This window comes from Ornithorhynchus anatinus, chromosome 12 (genome assembly GCF_004115215.2).
Source record: "Ornithorhynchus anatinus isolate Pmale09 chromosome 12, mOrnAna1.pri.v4, whole genome shotgun sequence".
In the NCBI taxonomy this organism is placed as follows: domain Eukaryota; kingdom Metazoa; phylum Chordata; class Mammalia; order Monotremata; family Ornithorhynchidae; genus Ornithorhynchus; species Ornithorhynchus anatinus.
In genome coordinates, this window is record NC_041739.1 from 59,147,409 (window position 1) to 59,170,172 (window position 22,764).

The 22,764-nt window shown below is 62.3% G+C and overlaps 1 protein-coding gene across 1 annotated transcript in view; it reads left to right on the forward strand.

Moving 5' to 3' along the window:
• The window catches only part of SCFD2 (sec1 family domain containing 2), a 139,121-nt gene that overhangs the window by 115,800 nt on the left and 557 nt on the right, over window positions 1–22,764 (forward strand). The window contains exons 6-8 of the mRNA XM_029076554.1: window positions 17,011–17,156; window positions 19,193–19,327; window positions 22,207–22,326. Of these exons, the coding sequence (XP_028932387.1) occupies window positions 17,011–17,156; window positions 19,193–19,327; window positions 22,207–22,326 (401 nt within the window). The remainder of the gene's footprint in view (window positions 1–17,010; window positions 17,157–19,192; window positions 19,328–22,206; window positions 22,327–22,764) is intronic.

Below are 22,764 nucleotides of genomic sequence, written 5' to 3' on the forward strand. Positions count from 1 at the left end.
ATCTTAAATACAGGTTTCCCGTTTCTCGGCGCTGTGGGACAGGAAATGGTTTTTGATGGGAAGATAGAAAGCGCTGCCTGTTGGAAGAGGTCCCGTGGCAGGGGATTGGAAGCTGCTCCTCCTCCCCTTCCACCCACTCCTCCATACCTCCTCCTCCTCCTCCTCTTTCTCTATCTCTCCTCCTCCTCAAAGCTGGGCCGCCTCCTCCTCCTCCTCCTTCTCATCCACCCCCTCCTCCATACCTCCTCCTCCTCTCCCTCCTCCTCCTCTGTGCCCCCTCCCTGCCTCCTCTTCCTCCTCATCTTCCTGCCTCCTTCTCCTCCCCCTCCTCTTCTGTGCCTCCTCCTCCTCTCTCCTCCTCCTCCTCCTCCTCCTCCTCTATTCCTCCTCCTCTTCTATGCCTCCTTCTCCCTCTCTCCTCCTCTTTCCTCTTCCTCCTCCTACTCCTCTGTCTCTTTCTCCTCCTTTATATCCTCATCTTCCTCTTCTCCTCCTCTCCGTCTCCTCCTCCCTTTCCCCTCTTCTGTGCCTCCTCCTCCCCCCTCCCCCCCTCGTCCTCTTCTTCCCTCTCTTCCTCGTCCTCCCCACGGAGCCGGGTCAGCTTGGATGAGAACCGCGAGCCGGGCGTCCGCAGACCCCCAGGGACGGCGAGCCTGCAGCTGTGGAGGCCGGAGCGCTTGGCCCGAGCTGAGCGCTCTGTGTTTCTAGGCTTAAAAAAAACGGAGCGAGAGGGAGAGAGAGAGATTCATAAGGTGCTTAGAGATTTAGGAGGAAAGTTTTATTACTAGCCCAACCCGCACCAGCACCAGCCTGGAAATAGATACTAATTGTCCCAACAGCAAGCATGTGACGTGTGACCTCTCACCCTCCGGTGACCCATCTCCACTCCAGGGCGGGTGTCCCTTGATTGGCGGTGGGGAGGGTGGGAGGGCGAGCGATCTTCATAATCTACGTGTTTATTCGCGGGTTTTCTCTTTCCGCGGGCCAGCAGTCCCTTTGCGCTCTCTCTCTAATAATAACAATGAATAATCTGCCTCCCCCCGTCTACCCCGTTGGATTCTCAGTTCCACGGTAGCGGGGGCCGGGGCCTTCACTTGCTCTGTGGCCTGGCGAATAGAGTACGGGCCTGGGAGTCAGAAGGACCCAGCTCTGCCGCTTGTCGGCCGTGTGACCTTGAGCAAGTCGCGTCACTTCTCTGTGCCTCAGTTCCCTCATCGGTAAAATGGGGATTAAGACTGGGAGTCCCACGTGGGACAACCTGATTACCTTGTATCAACCCCAGCGCTTAGAACAGCGCTTGGCACATAGTAAGCGCTTAACGGATATCAGGGTTCGTTATCGTTATTATTGCACTCTTCCCAACGCCGAGTACGGCGCGGGCCATCAGGGGCTCAGTAAGGAGTACTGAGCGGCTGATGAGTCGATCTGGAGAGGAAGGAGATGCAGAGGTTCAGAGGCCGCGGCCCGGTGTAGAAGATGAAGTCACGCCGTTAGCTTTCGGGGTGGGGGAGTCGGTTTTGGGACCGGCGGTCACCGGTTTCCGGGACGCGGGCTGGGCTCTCATTTAAGCTCGGCCCGTGGGGTGGTGGGTGAGAACGACCCGCTCCCCCTCCCCGTCGCTCCGACTCACTCCCTTTGTTCTACTCCCCCGCCCCTCGGCACTTGTGTATATAATGTACGCGTTTATAATTGTGATTCTGTTTTTTAACGATGTGTATCTGATTCTTTTCACTTTTATCGATGCTGTTGAGGCCTGGTTACTCGTTTTGATGTCCGTCTCCCCTCCTCTAGACTCCGAGCCCGTTGTGGGCAGAGATTGTCTCTGTTGCTGAGTTGTGCTTCCCAAGCGCTTAGTACAGCGCCGTGCACACAGTGAGTGCCCAATAAATACCACTGAATGAGTGAACGAAGTGCCTTTGAGACAGGCTGCGAACCGTGGCAGAGACTTGCGCTCCGTCCCTCTCCTCAGCGCTCACGGAGGGCTCTTGCTGTATTTTTAATTGTCCATCCAGTCACTCGTTCCACTGTTTCACCTCGATTATGTTTGCGGGGATCCCCGCTCTTCCTCGTGGAGAGAACTTGGGCCGAGTGGGCTCTCGACGGAGAACCCTGTGCGAAACGCTAAGTGCAGCGCTCGGCACTCAGTCGGTGCCTGGTAAGTAACAGATGATGACGACGGTGATGGGGACGTCGCGAGAGAAGGAGCGTGTCCTAGTGGAGAGAGCCCGGGCCTGGGGGTCAAAAGGAACCGGGTTCTGATCCCAGCTCCACCTCGTATCTGCTGTGCGACCTTGGTCAAGTTACTTAACTTCTCTGGCCTCGGTTCCCTCATCTATAAAATGGGGATTAAGACCGCGGGCCCCGTGTGGGACGAGGACCGAGTCCGACCTGAATGTCTTCTGTCCACCCCGGCGCTCGGAACGCTGCCTGGCACGTGGTAAGCGTTTAACAAACGCCCCGGGTCTTATTATTATCGTCATCGACTGATTGATCGATTGAAGGGTTGTTCTCCAAGACTGTCAGGTGGCCGAGGCCAGACTGGGCCACCTGACCGGCCGAACCTGGGCCCCGAGGAGCTCGCTGTGATGGCCGACTGCGGGGCTCTGGGGTAAAGGGTCACCCGCCTCGTGGGGTGGAGTCCCGCCCGCCCCACCTCGAGGTTTCTTCTCCGCCCCGAGGGGTCACCCGCCCCCCCCCCCCCCCCATTGGCGCCACCAGGACTCAGCGTCCTGAGCCCCGGCCTCTGCCCCGGGTTCGGTGCCGGTCCAGGCCCCGGGGCAGAGCTGTCCCGGCGTCTGTCCGGCGTAGGGCGGCCCGTGGGCCCGGCGTTCACCACAGGCCACGCGCGGGCCGAGAGCGTGGACGGCGGCGGGCTCCGCGGGGCAGGGAGCAGATTTCAAAGTAGAGCTTCCCTTAATAACCCGGAGGAGCCGGCTGAGCCGCCGCTTGCGGGCCCGGGCCTCCCGGCCGCTCGTTCCCACAGCCGGGCCACCGCCTAGGGGCCTGGGCAGTCCGGGCGACTCACGCCAGCCCCCTCCGCAAATAAGCGGCCCACCCCTCCACCCCCTTCCACCGGGGAGCGAGCCCGCCTCCGCAAGGAAGATGTCGACGGGTGATCCCGCTACGCCCGCAGGTTGGCACCGGTCCGGCCCCCCAGAGGACCCCGACCCTGGGCCGCCCTGTCCGGCGATCATCGGGGTTCGCAAGTGGTTGCCTTGGGCCCTTCCTTCCCTGGCCCGACGCTGGGCCCTCTACCCCTCAGCGCTCGCTGGAGGTCCTTCAGGCGGGCCGGAATGGGTCTTGCCCTTCTCTTGCCCTTTCCCCAGGGCTCCAGTGCGGCAAACTACAACCAGCGGGCACCACTCGGTACCTATATAATAATAACGTCGGTGTTTGTTAAGCGCTTACTCTGTGCAGAGCACCGTTCCAAGCGCTGGGGTGGATACAGGGTCGTCAGGTTGTCCCACGCGAGGCTCACGGTTCATCCCCGTTTTACAGACGAGGGAACGGAGGCACGGAGAAGTGAAGTGACTTGCCCGCGGTCACGCAGCTGACAAGTGGCAGGGCCGGGATTCGAACCCATGGCCCCTGACTCCTAAGCCCCCGCGCTTTCCACTGAGCCACGCCGCTTCACTTTCGCCGCTCACACCCGGCCGGCACCACCCGGTACACGTATCAGATTTACCCCTTCGGAACCTTGCGGGAGGCCGGACGCGTCAGGAGCCGTCTGGCCCTGCCGGGTCCCCCCGTGGACACCTTCGAAACCCGGGCCCCTCCCAGTCGGACGATGGGCGGGACCGGCTGAGCGACTCCTGTCCGCGGGGCGCTTGTACTGAGCGCCGGGGCGAGGACAAGAGACGGGAGCCGTACCCTCCTCCGGGCACCGCCGCGCTCCCGGTTGGTTCGTGGAAGAGGAGACGTGTTCTCGCCCGGCGAATCGCCGGCGGGTTCGGAGTCGTGTCCGGAGGAGTCTGGGCCGCTGGCGATCCCAGCTCCCCGGCCGTTTCCCCGAAGGGGCCATCTGGTTCCCATTTATCGGCGGGATTGCACAAGCGAGGCGGGCGGGGAGGGGGGAGGGATGCGGTTCCCGCCACCCTGCCCGGAAGAGAGCTCGGCCGGTAATCGCGGAGCCAGTGGCCACGGACGTTGTCTGCTGGGGCCTGGCCCACCGGTCGTCGATCCATCGGTCGACGGATGGAATTCGCTGAGCGCTTAACTGTGTGCGGAGCACCGTACTGAGTGCTTGGGAGAGTACGGACCCATTCCCCGTCCGCAGCAGTCTTACAGACGTCCCCTTCTTCGCCGGCCCGCCCGGGGCTGGTGGGTCTTAGGGCCTCTGGGGGCTGGGGGCTTTGCCGGGGGCGTGTACGATAACCGTCACCCGTGCGCCGGGTGCTGTGCCGAGCGCCGGGGTCGGTACCGGGCGGCGAGCCGAGACGCGGCCCCTTTGCTCGCCCGACTGGTGCGACGCCGTCCGGCCCGACCCGGCCCGGGGCATCGAGCGCCTCGGTTCCGGACCCGAGGTTTAACGCGACGTCGCGGCGGCGGCGGTGGAAACTCAGTCTTTGGGAATGTCTCTTTCTCCACACTCCGGTTCTTATGTGAGTTTTGCCTCTTTCCATTTCCTCTCTTGGGCAATCGTTTACCGTGTTTTCCCCTTCCCCGCCCCTCCGCTGTAAACAAGGGCGCTGCCTGGGGGCCGTCTGGTTTCGTGTGAGGCCGCCGGATCCGTTGCAGATCTATTATCCTGACTTCTCACACACACACAACACACAACCCTCACACCCTTCAGCCTCACACCTGCTCTCCCGTTTACGCTCGTACACGTTCTTCCAGGCCCAGACACTCCCAAATGGACATTCCCACCCCCGTTCGCACACCCTCGCCCACATTCACGCACGTTTTCACTCACATTGACACACACTCACAGCCAGTCCCACCCCCGTTGACACCCGCACACCCAGACACACACACGTAAGATGGCCCCGGTCTGGCCAACTTTGGCAGGACAAGAAGGGGGAAGACTGACTGACTCTCCTCCCGGGCCTGAGAGTCGGAGGACGTGGGTTCTAATCCCGGCTCTGCCGCTTGTCAGCTGGGTGGCCTTGGGCAGATCACTTAATAATAATAATAATAATAACGTTGGTATTCGTTAAGCGCTCCCTACGTGCAGAGCACTGTTCTGAGCGCTGGGGGAGATACAGGGGAATGAGGTGGTCCCACGTGAGGCTCACAGGCTTCACCCCCACTCGATTTCTCTGTGCCTCAGTTCCCTCATCTGTAAAAACGGGGATGAAGACTGTGAGCCCTAGGTGGGACGACCTGATGACCTTGGATCCACCCCAGCGCTTAGAACAGTGCTTGGCACATAGGAAGCGCTTAACAAATACCAACGTTATTATTATCATCTAGAAAATGGGGATGAAGACTGTGAGCTCCACGTGGGACAACCTGATGACCGATTAGACCGCGAGCCCGTCAGCGGGCGGGGACCGTCTCTATCTGTTGCCGACCTGTCCGTTCCAAGCGCTCAGTACAGTGCTCTGCACATAGTGGGCGCTCAATAAATACTATTGAATGGCCTTGTATCGACCCCAGCGCTTAGAACAGGGCTTGGCACGTAGGAAGCGCTTAAATACCAAAATTATCATTGAGTGCTTACTATGTGCAGAATCCCGTCCTAAGCGCTTGGGAGAGAACGCCCCGCCTCTTTATGTGTTTAGTTAGAACGTCTGTCTCCCGCTCTAGACTGTGCGCTCGCTGTGGGCGGGAACGTAACTGCCAATTCCGCTGTACTCTCCCAAGCGCTCAGTACGGTGCCTTGCACATAGTAAGCGTGCGGTAGACACAACTGACTGATCGACTACGACCGAATTAGTCACCATCTTCCACTCTGGAGGGTCCCGCCTGTTTTCCCCGGGCGGGGCTGGGGGATGGTGCAGACCACAAGGGCAGAGGTGGGTGAGCCTTCGATTTAGCCTTCTCCTTCGCCTCTCCCTTTAACCTTAACTTTTCGTGGGAAACACCTCCCACGAACAGAATCCCCGCAAAGAAAGTAGCCTTTGCGGGGGGCGTGGCGGAAAACTGGCCCCCCCCCCCCCCCCGACTCCGAGGGAGAAGGGGGTGTGTGAGCGACCCCGGCCAGGACCCTCGCTGACCCTGCCCGGGTGGGCCTGCTTTCCGCATTTCTGAAGCGTCACCCCCCGGCCCCCCGCCGTGGGGACGCCGTTACCGTGACCGTCGTCTTAATGATTGCCGGGGCGGTGGAGGGGGCGCGGGGAGCTGGAGATCAAGCTGATGGCATTCCCGGGTGGCACGCTAGGGAGGGGTGAGGACCCCTCCGGAGAAACGCTCGGGGGTGAGGTTCCAAATGGCTGACACTGCCCGAGACGGGCGGAAAAATCGATCCCGGTGCCCTAGCGGACCGGAAGCTTCCTGGTTTTTCGGTCTGTTTATCTGTTGGTTGGTTTTATCGTGGTATGTCATTTTTGAACAAAGCTAGGATGACCTAGGACTTGGAACTCCCCACCTCCAGAGCTCCCGGGACACCCACCTGCTCTCGGAGGTCCTCCCCCAAAACCCGTTCCTCCTTCCCCCGCGGCCAGGCTGCTCACACTAATTAGGTAATTAATACAGTGCTCTTTAGGCAGAAGCCATCGGGTACATTGCTGTGCGCACGGTAGACACTCTGTAATTTACTATGGAATGAACTGATGTAGGCGTTCTGAATTCAGGCCTCGGGTGATCTGTCCCTCGAACCGTTTGCTGGCCAGACCTTTTTAGCCCTGCATCCGGCTCGGTGCTCCGGGATTTAAGAGGGATGAGCGGAACCTGGTAGGGCTTTAAAGGGGAACCCAGGGGCGATCAGACACTGGGAAGGAATACCTTCGAGGAAGGGCCAACGGAACCGATCGCTTAGCCCTGGACGTCTGTCCTTGAGCTCCCGGAAGGTTTCTGCCCAGCCGTCTCTATCTCCACCGAGGACGGACGGAGTGATAATGATTGTGTTATTTCTTAAGCGCTTACTACGTGTACTGAATGCCGGGGTGGAAACAGGCAAATTGGGTTGGACACGGTCCCTGTCCCGAGTGGGGCTCACGGTCTCCGTCCCCATTTTCCTGACGAGGTCACTGAGGCCTAGAGGAGTGAAGCGACTGGCCCCAGGCCACACGGCAGACAAGTGGTGGAGCCAAGGTTAGAACCCGCGACCCGACTTCCAGGCCCGTGCTCAGGAGAAGGTGTTCTTAAGCCGCAGCCCGAGGGGTTCGGGTCGGATTATGATCTTCTCTGATCGTGAGGACGGTCCCGGAGTCAGTCACAGGGAGAGGTCACTGGCGCCCGCAAAACACTGCACTCTTCTCCCACTGTGTGCGGAGTACTGTGGTGAGCGCTGACTGCGTGCAGAACACTGTAGTGAAGCACTGGCTGCGTGCAGAGCACTGTACTGTCGGTCAGTCTTATTTATTCGGCACTTCCCCATGTGCAGAGCATTCTTCTGAGTGCTTGGGAGACTACAATATAACGATATAAGAGACACGTTCCCTGCCCACAGTGAGTTTACAGTCTAGGGGGGGGAGGCAGACATTAATATAAATAAAAGAAATTACAGATAAATGCGTAAACGGTGTGGGGCCGGGAGGAGGGATGAATAAAAAGAGCGAGTCAGAGACATGCAGAAGGGAGTGGGAGAAGAGGAGAGGAGGGCTTAGTCGGGGAAGGCCTCGCACCTTCAATAAGGCTTGGGGCGGGGGAGAGTAATTATCTGTATTAGTATTACCTTATTATTAGGAATAATAACAATAATCCGATAAGAGGAGGGAGGGCGTTCCAGTCCAGAGGCAGGAGGTGGGCGAGAGGTCGGCGGCGAGAGAGACGAGATCGAGGTACGGTGAGAAGGTTGGCATTAGAGGAACGAGGCTTGCGGGCCGGGCGCGTAGTCGTCCGTAAAATGGGGATTAAGACTGTGAGCCCTGTGTGGGACGGGGACTGTGTCCAATCTGATCGCCTTCCGTCTATTCCAGCACTTAGAACTGGGTGTGACGCATAGTGAGTGCTTAACAAGTACCTCAGTTAGTGTTGTTATTAGTAGGCACTGGGGGGCCACACCTAGGGTGGAGCTAGCCGAGTTGGGAGGTCCATTCAGTCAGAAGAAAGGAGCCGGCCCGTCCGCCTCCCAACAGTGGGACCGGCGTGACCCCGACCCCGTTGGGTCGGCGTCGGTAGGCCCGAGTCAAACTGGAGGTGAGGGCCGGGAGAAACGGGAAGCTCAGTTAAGGCAAATCCTCAACCTTCCGTGGCCCCCAGTCTTTCCGGAGGCCTCGGGGAGTCGTGAGGCCCCCGATGGGTCCTTTCCCCCGCGCTTGCCCTTCGGCGAAGGTGCCGACGAGCCGGGTCCGAAGGGAGAGGAGGAAATGGAAACCTCACACGGACACACGAACGGGTACACGCAAACGCACTCGGACACGCCCACACGTACACAGTCATACCCACCCAGGCACGTGCAAACGTACGCGTACGCCCACCCACTTCAACGCGTGTGCGGATACGAACGCGCCCTCGTCCACCTCGGACCCCGGCCGGGGGAATTCCACTCTGGGCATCTCCCGCTGTTTTTTCCGGCATTTTGCAACCCCCTGCCCCCTCTCGGGTTTTTGTGGGAGAGAAAGCTGCTGGCGGCGTGGGAGCCCGAGCCGGGGCCGGAGCCAGATCTGAAGCCGGGCGGACGGTAGGAGGGAGCAGGGTGACGTCTGCCGTCGGCGCGGGGGATTGTTTTCCAGGCGGCTGCCCCGGGCTCGCTCCGGGACCGAATACCAGACAGACCCTGAATGCTCGGCCCTGCGGAATAAGCCTAAATATTTGGTTTGGGGGGCCGTCCGGAGAGACTCCGAAACACGGGCCGCCGCGTCAGGGATTTTGAAATTTCCCATCGGACGCCCCTCGGACCCCTTGCCGGCCACGTGTTTTCTTGGGAGGACCAGGGTTGGCCCGGTGGAGCCAAACGTCCGTCCGTCCGGACGCCACGCGCACGTGGACCAAACGGGACGGCCTCGGGTCACCGGAGAGGGCCTGGGGGGTTGTCCGGGGGCACCGAGGTATGGGGGGAGAAGCGGGGGCGCGCGGGAGGAGTGACTTCCGTCGCTTCAAGACATTTCATTTCTCACAATGCCGGCTGACAGGCTAATTGCTAGAGTCTGGGCCCAACGTACCCCGTCCAGTTCAGGAAACACGTTAGAGACGACTGTGCTGTCTCTTTCGTTTGGGGGTTGGGTTTTTTCGGTATTTATTAAGCGCTTAACATGTGCCGGGCGCTGGTACTAAGCACTGGGGAAGATACGAGGAGAGCGGATCGATCGAGGTCCCTGTCCCACGTGGGGCTCACAGTCTTAATCCCCATTTTACAAGAGAGGGAACCGAGGCACAGAGAAGTGACTTGCCCCAAAGTGACAGCAGTCAAGTGGCGGGGCTGGGATTAGAACCCAGATCCTTCTGACTCCCGGGGCTGGGGTCTGTCCGCTAGGCCCCAGCTCCTTCTCTGCTATGTAGAGAGCCCCCCGTGCCCCCCAGCCAGAGCCCGCGGAATGGGAACGCATTGCACGGCAAGCCCCGGGGACAGGAGGGTGTGGGCAAGAGCGAGGGGAGGCGCCAGGATGGCTCAGCGCCCCGCGCTGCTGATAAGAAAAGGCCGGGAAGCGTCGAATTTAACCTCCTCCAACCTCCGCGGATGGGGGCGGTGCCCACCCAGCCCCCCGGGAGCGGACGGACTCGATTTAAGTGAGGCCGACCGCCCGGCGGCCGGCCGGTCCCCGACGCCCGGGTGGCCGCCCGGCGGGCCGCGGCCCGCCCGAGTCCACCGGGACCCGGAGGTGGGATTCTCAGGCGGAGGCGGCCGCGCCGGTCCGAGCGGAGAGCCGGCGCCGGCCGGGGCTCCCGGCCCTCTGGAACGGGCGCGGGGACCAGATGTGGGCCGTCGTGGCCCCTTTGTCTCAAGGACCAGAGACGAAAGAGCGTTTCCACAAAGAGGAGATTCGAAGTTAGCGGTCCCTCGGGGACGGGCTGAATCCTGGTTCACAGCTGTGTGACACAGACACACACACGCCGCCCACCCGCCACACGTGCTCCCCTTCCCGCAGCCTCCTCCCATTCCCGGCCCCTCCTCCTCCCGCCTAGGTGCTCCCCCCGCCCCCCAATTCCTCCTTCCCCCCCCCCCCCCCCCGCCCGCTGCAGACTCCACCTCCCTCCCCCATAACGCTATCTGTTAAACGCTTACTATGTGCCAGGCACTACTCCGAGCACCGGGGTCAGATACGAGCCGGTCAGGTTGGACTCGCGGTCTCAATCTTCAATTTACAGGCGAGGGAACCGAGGCCCAGGGAAGCGAAGCGACTCGCCCGGAGTCCCGCAGCAGACAGAGCGGCAGAGCCGGGATCCTTCCGACTCCCGGGCCCCGGGCTCCGTCCACTAGGCCAGGCTGCTCTTTGGGAGCCGGGATTTCATTCGTTTATTCATTCACTAGTATTGACTGGGCGCTTACTATGTGCAGAGCACTGTACCAAGCGCTTGGAATGGACATTTCGGCAGCAGATAGAGACCCTCCCCGCCCAGTGCCGGGCTCACGGTCTAATCGGGGGGTGACAGACAGACAAAAACGATAGCAATAAATAGCATCAAGGGGATGGACATGTCATTAACAAAATAAATAGGGTAATAAAAATAGATACAAATGAGCACAGTGCTGAGGGGAAGGGAGAGGGGGAGGAGCAGACGGAAAGGGGGCTTTTAGCTGAGGGGAGGTGAAGGGGGCCAGAGGGAGCAGAGGGAAAAGGGGAAGCTCAGTGTGGGAAGGCCTCTCGGAGGAGGTGAGCTCTCGGTAGGGCTTTGAAGAGGGGAAGAGAGTCAGTCCGGCGGAGGCGAGGAGGGAGGGCGTCCCGGGACCGCGGGAGGACGCGGCCCGGGGGTCGACGGCGGGACGGGCGAGACCGGGGGACGGCGAGGAGGCGGGCGGCGGAGGAGCGGAGCGTGCGGGGTGGGCGGTGGAGAGAGAGAAGGGAGGAGAGGTAGGAGGGGGCGAGGTGACGGAGAGCCTCGAAGCCTAGAGTGAGGATCTGGGTTCCTGAGGGTCTTCGGGAAGTCTGGAAGGGGCCAGCGGGGTGCAGGATTTCTCCCCCGCATAAAGGGAAGGGGCAAACGTCCCTGGAAACTGCCTTCCCTAAGGAAGCTCTTCCTTCCTCGAGAAGCAGCGTGGCTCAGTGGAAAGAGCCCGGGCTTTGGAGTCCGGGGTCATGGGTTCGAATCCCGGCTCCGCCACTTGACAGCTGTGTGACCGTGGGCGAGTCACTTCACTTCTCGGTGCCTCGGTTCCCTCATCTGTAAAATGAGGATTAAGACTGTGAGCCCCACGTGGGACGACCTGATTCCCCTGTGTCTACCCCAGCGCTTAGAACAGTGCTCGGCACATAGTAAGCGCTTAACAAATACCAACATCATTATTATTATTATTATTATTATTATTATTAAGCTCTTCCCGTTGGGAGGAGAATCCAGGCGGGGCCTGTTGTACTTTTCGCAAGGGACAGCAGAGGGCGCCGTTGGCGCGGGGATCCTGGATCTGGGACCCACTGGGCCCAGACTGGTCTGGACTGGTCTGGTCTGGTCTGATCTGATCTTAGAACAGAGCTTGGCACATAGTAAGCGCTTAACAAATACCATAATTATTAGTATCATTATGATCATTTCACCCCGGAGCCTGGGAGTCGGAGGACCTGGGTTCGAATCCGGGCTCAGCCATTTGCCTGCGGCGTGACCGCGGGTAAGTCACTTCCCTTCCTCTGGGCCTCAGTTCCCTCACCTCTAAAATGCGGATTCAATACCCGGTCTCCCTCCCGCTTAGCCCGCGAGCCCCTTACGGGACAGGGACCGTGTCCGACTCGATGATCTTGTTTCTGCCCCGGCGCTTAGCGAAGTACTCGACGCGTAGCAGGCGCTTAACGAATACCCCAGTTACTATCATTATGGCGTTCTAAGAGGAGAGACAGGTACAAATCACGTACAGAGATGGGAGCGGAAGGAAGAGCCAGAATCCAGTACGTGGTTCCACAAATGAACAGTTGAATATTCCTGTTCGTAATAATAACAGTAACGTTGGTATTTGTTAATGATAATAATGTTGGTATTTGTTAAGCGCTTACTACGTGCAGAACGCTGTTCTAAGTGCTGGGGTAGATATAGGGTAATCAGGTCGTCCCACGTGAGGCTCCCAGTCTTCATCCCCATTTGACAGATGAGGTCACCGAGACCCAGAGAAGTGAAGTGACTTGCCCGCGGTCACCCGGCTGACAAGGGGCGGAGGCGGGATTCGAACCCATGACCTCTGACCCCCCCCCCCCCCAGCCCGGGTTCTTTCCACTGAGCCGCGCTGCTTCTCGGGGCCGGGTGTACATGCCCAGGTACTCCTGTCGCCTGGCGTACGTCACCAAGGCGGGAACCCCGGGCTGCCCCGGGCCCCGGGGGGGGGCGGCAGGCGGAGAGCCGTGCCCCCCGCGCTCCTGCTCCGCTGTGGGGCATCTGTGCCCAGGGCGGAACCAGTCAGGGCGGCCCCGGTGGCCGGACGGTCGGGCCGAGCGACCCTTCCTCGCTCCTCCTCGGGGGCCGGCTTGGGAATAACAATAATGATAGCGGTATTTCGGTGCCAGGTGCTGGGCACTGTTCTGAGCACTGGGGTGGATACGAGCAAGTCGAGTTGGGTACGATCCCTGTCCCACGTGGGGCTCACGGTCTCTACCCCCATGTTACAGATGAGGGAACTGAGGCCCAGAGAGGGGAAGTGACTCGCCCGAGGCCGGCCAGCAGACAAGTGGCGGAGCCGGGATCCGAACCCGTGGCCTCGGGACTCCCGGGCCCGGGCTCTGTCCGGTCAGCCAGGCCGCTCAATGGGAACCTGGCCCGCGAGCAGGAGAAGCTGCCGAGGGTTTGGTCATTTGGACTCCCCGAAGCACTTAGCACAAGTGGAAAGAGCCCGGGCTTGGGAGTCGGGGGTCACGGGTTCGAATCCCGGCTCCGCCGCTTGTCAGCGGAGTGACTTTGGGCCAGCCGCTTCAGTAATAGTAATAATAATGTTGGTATTCGTTAAGCGCTTACTACGTGCCGAACACTGTTCTAAGCGCCGGGGTAGACATAGGGGAATCGGGTCGTCCCACGTGGGGCTCACAGTCTTAATCCCCATTTTACAGATGAGGGAACCGAGGCACGGAGAAGTTAAGTGACTCGCCCCCAGTCACACAGCCGACAAGTGGCAGAGCTGGGATTCGAACTCACGAGCTCTGACTCCAAAGCCCGTGCTCTTTCCACCGAGCCACGCTGCTTCTCCAGCCACGCTGCTTCTCTTCTCTGGCCCTCAGTGACCTCATCTGTAAAATGGGGATTAAAACCGTGAGCCCCACGTGGGCCAGCCTGATCACCCTGTATCGCCCCAGCGCGTAGAGCAGTGCTTCGCGCATAGTAAGCGCTTAACCGATGCCATTATTATTATTACTTAGGGCAGTCCCCTCCCCAGAGGGTCCCTTCGGGACCGGGGTCCGGCGGGGCTGGGTTGCGTTCGGGGGCCCAGACCGGGCCGGCGGATTAGCTGTGGGGAGGGAGGGGGTCTGGCCGGTGGGCTCACGTGTTTCTCCCCCCGGCCCCGGTCCCTAACAGGAGCCGGCGGGGACAACCGATCGACGGGACCGGGGCCGGGGGCCGGGGGCCGGGGGCCGGGGGCCGGGGGCCGGGTTTACGAGCGGCCATTAAACGCACGGCCAGGGCCCCGGGGGACGGGGACAGCGCGGGGGATTGTTCCGTCCCCATAACACACGTCCTCTGTGCGCGCCAGAGGGGCAGCCCGGCGGAGCCTCCTCTCGGCCTCCGCCCCCGTTTAGTCCTTTCCAGTGAGCCGTCCCGAGCACGAGCCCGGGAATCAGGAGGACCTGGGTTCTGATTCCGTCAACACCCCAGTCATTCATTTATTCGGATTTATTGAGCGCTTAGTGTGGGTAAAGCCCTGTTCTAAGTGCTTGGGAGAATACGGTTGGAGAAGCAGCGCGGCGCGGTGGAAAGGGCCCGGGCTTTGGAGTCAGGGCTCATGGGTTCGAATCCCGGCTCCGCCACTCGTCAGCTGTGTGACTGTGGGCGAGTCACTTAACTTCTCCGTGCCTCGGTTCCCTCATCTGTAAAATGGGGATGAAGACCGTGAGCCCCACGTGGGACGACCCGATTCCCCTGTGTCTACCCCGGCGCTTAGAACGGTGCTCGGCACATAGTAAGCGCTTAACGAATACCGACGTTATTATTATTATTATTTCCTGTCTGCTGTGCGACTGTGGGCGAGTCACTTCGCTTCTCTGGGCCTCAGTGACCTCATCTGTAAAATGGGGATGAAGACCGTGAACCCCACGTGGGACGACCCGATTCCCCTGTGTCTACCCCGGGCGCTTAGAACAGTGCTCGGCGCATAATAAGCGCTTAACGAATACCAACGTTATTACGGTTTAACTACAAGCAGACATATTCCTGCCCACAGTGAGCAGGAATGAAATAATTGGAAATAATAATGAGGAAAAAATAATCGGGTTGGACCCAGTCCCTGTCCCCCAGGCTTAATCCCCATTTTACAGATGAGGTAACTGAGGCCCGGAGAAGTGAAATGACTTGCTCAAGGTCACACGGCAGCCGAACGGCAGAGCTGGGATTCGATCCCAGGGGCCCGTGATCTACCCGAGGGGGAGAGCGACCCCGAGTGGGGGCTCCCTGGGCTGGCAGAGGGGCGGGGGCTGCGGCGTCCCCGCCTTCGGCACCCAGGTCCTTAGCCGCCGTGGGGCTGGGCCACTCCGGCGGGCAGCAGCGGTGAGGCCGGTTCTCTCGCCGCCGCCCGGACCACCGTGGGGGTGACGCGGCCGAAGCCGGGGGGCTGCAGCCTGGGGTGCGGCGGGCCGGGAATGGGAACCGGGGGGTCGGGGGCCCCGGCCCCCTCCAACCGTCCGGTCACCATCGCCGCCGGGGGGACCGGCCCAGTCCTACCGGAGGCCCGCAAGGAGAGGGGCCGGAGTCAGGCCCGACGGCCACGGGGAGACCGGGACTCGGCCCCCGGCAGCGGGGCGGAGGCGGGCCGGGAACCCCGACCCGACGTCCACAACGCCCCCCCCCCCCCCCCCCCCCGCCCGCCGGGGCTCCGTCGCCACGGCCGTGCGGTCGCCGACCCCTCGGGGACCGGCGGCCTTCCGGCGTGTGCGGGGCCGATCGCGGGGTCGTCGCGGCCGAGCGGAGAGGCGCGGCAGCCCGGCGTTCGGATTCCCAGAAAATCCCCGAGGGGCCCGAGTCGGGAAGTGATTTTTGGCTCCCGGCCGCGGCTCTAGCGGAATCCGGCCGGGGCCAAGAACGGCTCCGACGGTCACCCGTCGCGGCACGGCTTGGCGGGAAGGGCACGGACCAGGAACCCGGAGACGCGAGGTCCGGTCCCTGCCGGGCCGCCGGCCTGCTGCGTGGCCTCGGGCGAGCCACCTGACCTCTCTGGGCCCCGGCGTCCTCGGCTCTAAAATGGGAATGAGGTGGATTGGGATCTCCGTGGCGGGCGAGGCCCGCGTCCGATCTGGCTAGCTTGGATCTACCTCAGCGCCCGGCTTGTAGTAAGCGACTAGTAAATACCCTAATTATATAGTCTCGTCATTGTTATTAATAATAATAGTCATAATGAGTTGTTTGAGGGTCCACTAAAAGGCCTTTTGTTCCCGCCCGTTCTCAGGAGGCCTTTTACCTGCTGCCCGTCTGTCTGTCGGTCCGGGAGGGGGTCCGGGGCCTGTGAAGGGGCCATTGTGTGGAGCGATTAAATGGAAAGGGGCCGAGGTGTCGGGCGCGAACAGTCCGCCGGCTCATTTCGCCCCGCGGGCGATCCGTCGAGACCGCAGTCCGCCCACACGCGACAGCCCAGCCGACGACACCCGGCGGGGCTCTCGGGGGCGGGGGGGCGGAGGGGGCCCGGCACGGGTCCCGCGGCGAAGCGTTACGAGACCCCAGCGGCTGCCGCGGCGCCGTTCCCCCGTCCCCGCTGCCCCGGCCGAGACCCCAGCGGGATCTTCGGAGGGGCTCGGGGGTGGGAGCGGCCGGCCCGAAGTAACCCAACCCTCTGGGACTCGGGGCTTCTGGGACTCCGGACTTTCAGCACTCCACCCGCCTGACGGGGCGGCGGGGGGCATCGACGCCTGATGCACCTGATCGGACCGGGTTTCCCACGGGCCTGAATCTGGGAGGCGATGGGGACCTTCCCTCGTTTTAGGTGAGAAGCAGCCTGGCCTAGTGGATAGAGCCCGGGCCTGGGAGTCAAAAGGACCTGGGTTCCAACCCCGGCTCCGCCGCTTGTCTGTTGTGTGACCTTAGGCGAGTCACTTCACTTCTCTGGGCCGGTTACCTCATCTGGAAAATGGAGATGAAGGCTGGGAGCTACACCTGGGACGGGGACTGTGTCCGACCCGATTCGCTTGGATTCGTTCAGTTGTAGAGAGATCACTGTACTAAGCACTTGGGAGCGTACAGGCGGCGTGGCTCAGCGGAAAGAGCCCGGGCTTTGGAGTCAGAGATCATGGGTTCGAATCCCGGCTCCGCCACTCGTCAGCTGCGTGACCGTGGGCGAGTCGCTTCACTTCTCTGTGCCTCAGTTCCCTCATCTGTAAAATGGGGATTAAGACCGTGAGCCCCAAGTGGGACAACCCGATTACCTCGTATGAACCCCAGCGCTTAGAACAGTGCTTTGCCCATAGTCAGCGCTTAACAGATACCGTAATTATCATTTCTTACTGACTTCTCCGTGACTCGGAAAATGGGGATTAAGAGAGCGAGCCCCAGAGGGGCAGAGACTGCGTCCAACCTCATTATTCCGTATCTCCCCCAGCGTTTAGAGCAGTTCTTGGCACACAGTAGGTGCTTACCAAACGCCTTTAAAAAAAAAAAAGCTCCCCTAGGAACGTGCGTCTCCCCTTGTCTTTTCAGGGTGCGAGTCTTCGCTGAAGCTGACCTATCCTAAGGCCAAGACGGTGATGGACGAGCTGTTCAGGAAGCTCCGGGCCGTCAGCGGAGCGCGCTCGGCCCTGAAGCAGTTCGGTTCGATCTACACCCCGGGGGACCACGCCCACCAGGTGAGGGCCGGGGCCGGGGCCAGAGGGATGGTCCCCCTCCTCCATCCCCCCCCCGCAAGGGTCCCCGCAAGGAGCCAGGGGTCGGGACCTGGGGCGCGGCCCACAGCTCCTCTCCGCCCTCCCGCCTGCCCAGAACCGTGGGCAGCGAGCGGGGTCTAGTGAATAGAGCACGGGCCTGGGAGTCAGAAGGATCTGGGTTCTGATGCCGGTTCCTTGTCCTCTGTGTGACCGTGGACGAGTCACCTCACTTCTCCGTGCCTCCGTTCCCTCGTCTCGGCAATGGGGATTGAGAGTGCGACCGGGACGGGGACCGTGTCCAACCCGATTAGCTCCTATCTACCCCGGCACTTGGAACGGTGCTCGACGCACGGTAAGTGCTTAACACAGACCGTCGCCGTCATCAGCGGAAGCTGTCGCCCTAGCCTGATCCTCTTCAGGGAGGAGTCTGGGGCCACGGCCCCCACCCCCTCACTTCCGCACCCTTCCCCTCCCCCGTTTCCCTCGGCTTCGAGCGGAAGCTTCCAGGCGCCCACCCCCCGACTCCGCCGGCTCTCTTCGGCCTCCTCCCCAGCTCACGCTCCCATCCGTCCCAACCGTCTCTACCTCCCTCCCACTCCCCCACCTCTGACCCCCTCGCCCCTACTGTTCTCCCAGCGCGGAAACCAGCCCTCCCCGACAACCTCTGCTAGATCTCCCCAGCCCCAGGGCCCTCCTGGAGTCCCTCCGCTTCCTCCGGGCAGCCTTCCCCCATCAATTCACAGCACCCCAAGTCGCGTCAACCCAGAAGCCACCCTGAGCGCTGTCCTCAGCATTTATGTACCGCCGTCTCTTTTCATTTGGATTTCCATTTGGTCGGTCCGGTTATTCAGTCCGCTGTTTCACTCCTCCTCCTCCCACTCTTCTTGTCCATCTCCCCCGTTAGAGGGGAAGTTCCTCGAGGGCGGGAGTCGGGCGTCCTGTTCCCGCCCCATTTTCCCGAGTGATCGGGTGCAGCGCCCTGCCCCCGGCAGGTGCCCAGTGTGAGCCCGAGATAGATCGATCGGCGCTCTCGGGAGGCCGGGAAACGGAGACCATCTCTAAAAGAGATTACGGGCCCGGCCAGGGTACGTCCTCCTGTGCCCACCCCCCCGGTGCCGGGGGTGGGGAGGGGTCAGTCGCCGTCGGTGGGACCGGGCCCACCGTTGGACCGAGACAGGGTCTCATCCCCCTGTGGCGGCACCCCCGAAGACAGGGCGGCCCGGGGTCAAGCCCGACCTTCCCGGCAGACAGGGCTGGGGGGGGTGTGACCGTCGTGAGAACAGTCCTTCTGGGCGACCAGCCTCCGTCTGCCTCAGCCGGGAAGACCCCGGCCGCGGGGATGCACCCGGCGGGACTAGGCCCGGCCCTGCGTGGTGGCCGGGCAGGTGGACCTCGGGCCCCTCCCTAGACGGTCGTGGCTACCAAGTGCACCGGTTCCCCCATTAGTTTGCACTGACCTGTGCCCCACTGGGAATGGGGGTGTGGGCGGAAGAGCAGGGATGGCTCAGGGCGGACTGTCGCCTCTGCGACAAGCAGGCCCCGCCGGCGGAGGGACAGCCCTTTCTCTTCCTTGGCCTCGGGTGTCGGAGCGGTGCTCGCCCAGAGGGCAGGGGCCTGAAGATCCCTCCGTGGGACGGGGGTGCCGTAACCTGGAGGCTGTGGTTAGCGGAAACGCCCATCGATTAACAGGATTTATCGAGGCGCCCGCCCGGGGCAGGCTGCTGTACCGAGCGCTCGTGATGGGCCGTAGGCTGTGTTGGGCGGACACGAGCCCTACCCTCAAGGAGCTGCCGGGGGAGACGGGCACAAAATAAACTACGGGGAGGAGGAAGACGAGATCGGAAAGGTGTCCAAGAGAAGGATTGGGGTAGTAAGTGGCATAGAGGTGGCCGGTGGCGAGGGTGATCCAAGCAGGAGGGTCGCGGGTGAGGCCGGGAGGCGGCAGAGGCGCGGCGGGCTCCCGGCCGCCCCCGGCCCCGGCCCCTGACCGAGGTGCCGGGCCCGCCCTCGCCCCTCAGGCCTCGTACAAGCCGCTGCTGAAGCAGGTCGTGGAGGAGATCTTCCGTCCCGACCGCCCGGATCCCGTGGATATCGAATACGTGTCTTCCGGCCTGACGGACCTCCTGAAAACGGGATTCAGCATGTTCATGAAGGTGAGGTCGCCCCCCCCGGCCCCCACTCCCTCCAGCGCCGACCCTCGGGGAGTTGGAGCGAGGCCGCAAATCCCTCGGGGTCCGTCCGTCCGACCCGTGACCCGGCTCCCCGTGACACGGCCGGGCTCGTGCTCCCTTGAAATCAGGAGCGCTTGGGACACGGGCCAGGCTGCCGTGGGCAGCTACCCCGCCCGTCACCGGGCCCTTCCCCTCCCCACCGTCACCTCCCCGCTCCCCTTCCCAACTCTCCCCGTTCCCGCGGGGCATCAGCCCAGAGCTTCAGTGGAGGCGTCAGGGATGAGTTCCCCGGCACAGAGACCCCTCCCGGGGACGAGAGGGGCTGAGGGGTCCCCGTGGTAGAGGCCCCTCCTGCGTTTGTCTCGGAGAAGGGGTTGGAAGGCGCCCAGTTTTCTGATCAACGGAGACCACCCCTAAAAAGCCGACGGTTACCGGCCCAGCCGGGGTCCGTCCTCTTCCGCTCCCCGATGCGGGAGGGGGTGTCAGTCACCATCCAGTGGTCCCGGGCCCCTCGTTGCAGCGGGACGGGTCTCATCCCCTGTGGTCGCGCCCCCAGACGCCGGGAGGCTCGGGGTCAAGCCAGATGGCCGGGGGGGGGGGGCCGGTCACCTCGGGGCTGTTGCCATTCCCCGCTCGCAGGTAGCGTCATAGCTTTTCCCTCTGGGCCCCAGGGACCCCAGTAACCTCCCAGTGGCCAGGAAAGCCAAGCAAGAACTGCCCCCCTGCCTCGGTGGGCACTCCCCACCCCCTCTGACCTACCTGGGACGGCTTGGGCGGGTCCCGCCATCCCCACTGGGTGGGGGCTTCTGCCCCGCGCCACCTGCAAGAGCCACTGGACAACTTCTTCCCATCCCGGGCACGGGTTCCCAGCCGGGCCCCGTCCTGGGTGCCCTCCGCCCCCGCCTCCCCGCGCGGACGTGAGCTCCGTCAGGAGCAGGCCTCGGGCTGATCTAATCAAGCCGCAGCCGGAACAGGGGCTCCGCACGCCCACGAGCAGCCTCCCGGCTCCGCCGCCGGCCTCGCCGGGCACTGGCCGCGGGCAGGGGAGGGGACGACCCATCCGGGAACACCCCGGCCCCTGTCCTCGCTCAGCCTACGGCCTAGGGGGCTCCGTCTCCACCGAAGAAACGGACGCAGGCTGCAGCAGCAGGGGTTGAGGTTAGCTCCGAGGGAGCTTTTCCCGGTCACGAGAGTGTTGAGATCCCGGAAAGATGGCGGGGAGCTGGCGTTTGAAACTCCTCCTCGGGACTATGAACCACCTCCAGCCAGCCCAGGAGACGGGGGCTTGGACCGGATGGACTCGCCCCTCCTGCGAGCCCCCAGATTTGGGGAGAGGGGGACCCCACCTGCCGGTCTCCTCCCTCGCCCCAGGACCTCCTGGTTGGGGCCGGCGGTGGCGAAGGGAGAGTTTGCCTTCGGGGTTGGTGCGACGAGGGGGGCTGAATGGGAGGGGAGACAGCTTCTTCTTGAGGGGCAGGATGAGGGCAGGTACTCCGGGATCTGGCCGGAGGGCAGGGGGGCGAGGAGCAAAGCCGGAGACCAGCCCACTAAGCTCCGGGGGGCGTGCGACAGCTTCACCCCCACAGCGCGCTGGCCTCATCACCCCCATGGCACACCCCCTTCGTCACCGTCACGGCCGGCACCGGCCCTGGCCTGAGCTCCGTAGCCTAGCTGCCAGAGCCGGGTCTTCCCAGGGGCTGCCCTTTCCTAAAATGCCCCACGTGGCGCCCTGCTCTCGGAGCTCTTGGGCCCCGGGAGAACAGAATGGCCCTCACCTGCCTGTCGGGCTGTGCGGTCAAGCGAGTCTTCGAGGCTACGCCTATTTTTGTTTTTTACGATATTAAGTGCTTACTGTGTGCCAAGCACTGTACTAAGCACTGGGGTAGATAAAAGCTAATCAGGTTGGACAGAGTCCATGTCCCACGTGGGGCTCACAGTCTCAGTCCCCGTTTTACAGATGAGGGAACTGAGGCACCGGGAAGTGAAGTGTCCAAGGTCACAGAGCAGCCAGACGGCAGAGGCGGGATTGGAACCCGGGTCCGTTCCGACTCCCAGCCCCCCACTCCACCGGGAGGCCACGCTACTTCTCTGAGAGCTGCGGCCGCCCCCGCCCCACTCCCAGAGAACAGCGTGGGCAGAAGAGGCAGCGCGGCTTAGCGGATCGAGCAGGGGCCTGGGAGTCAGAAGGACACGGGTTCTAATGCCACCTCCGCCATTTGTCTGCTTTGGGAGCTTGGGCAGGTCACTTCACTTCTATGCCTCAATTACCTCATCTGTAAAATGGGGATTAAGACTGTGAGCCCGATGTGGGACAACCCAATTCGCTTGTATCCCCCACAGCGCTTGGTATGATGCCTGGCACGTAGTAAGCGCTTAATAATAATAATAATAATAATAATGTTGGTATTTGTTAAGCGCTTACTATGTGCAGAGCGCTGTTCTAAGCGCTGGGGGAGACACAGGGGAATCAGGTTGTCCCACGCGGGGCTCACGGTCTTCATCCCCATTTTACAGATGAGGTCACTGAGGCCCAGAGAAGTGAAGTGACTTGCCCACGGTCACCCAGCTGACGAGTGGCCGAGCCGGGATTCGAACCCATGACCTCTGACTCCAAAGCCCGTGCTCTTTCCACTGAGCCACGCTGCTTAACGACTACCACCGTTGTTGTTATTGCTGCTATTATTATCAACAACAATAATAATAATAACAACGAAAGCCCTCTGGACTAAGGCCGGGCGGGACCGAGGGACTGCGGGGCCTGTGGCGACGGGGCCCCCGAGTCGGGCGGTGACGGGCCGGGGGTGCGGGGGCCAGGGGCGTTAGAGTGGGCGCTGAGCGGTCTCCGGGGGTCCGTGCTGCAGGTGAACCGGCCCCACCCCGCTGACTACCCGCTCCTCATCCTCTTTGTCATCGGCGGCGTGACCGTCGCAGAAGCCAAGATGGTCAAGGACCTCGTGTCCGCTCTGAAGCCCGGCACCCAGGTGGGTCCCTTCTAGTCAGGGGAGAGGGGGGAAGGGAGGGGAGCTGCTGACCCGGGCTCGGCTCCGCGGGGCTCCCCAGACGGTGGCTGGACTCAACCTCCGACGCTCTCCCTCCGGAGACCCAGCTCGGCCCGTCCAACCCCACTGACTCTCCCCTCGCCATCCCTAACTGTCCGCCGGTGACCCGGCACGGACCGCCCAACACCCCCGACTCTCCCATCTCCAGCCCCCGACTCTTCCCCGATGATCCAGCCCAGAACGTCCACCACCTCTGACTGTCCCCTCTCCGGCCCCAGCTCTCCTCCGGCGGCCCAGCGTGAACCGCCCAAAACCCCCAGGTCCGCCAGGGTCGGGCCCGGGGTTTCCGGGCTCCACGCCCGGCCTGGCCAGCTCCAGCGGCTCCCCCGGGATCGGCCTCCCTAAAGCTCGGCCTCCTCC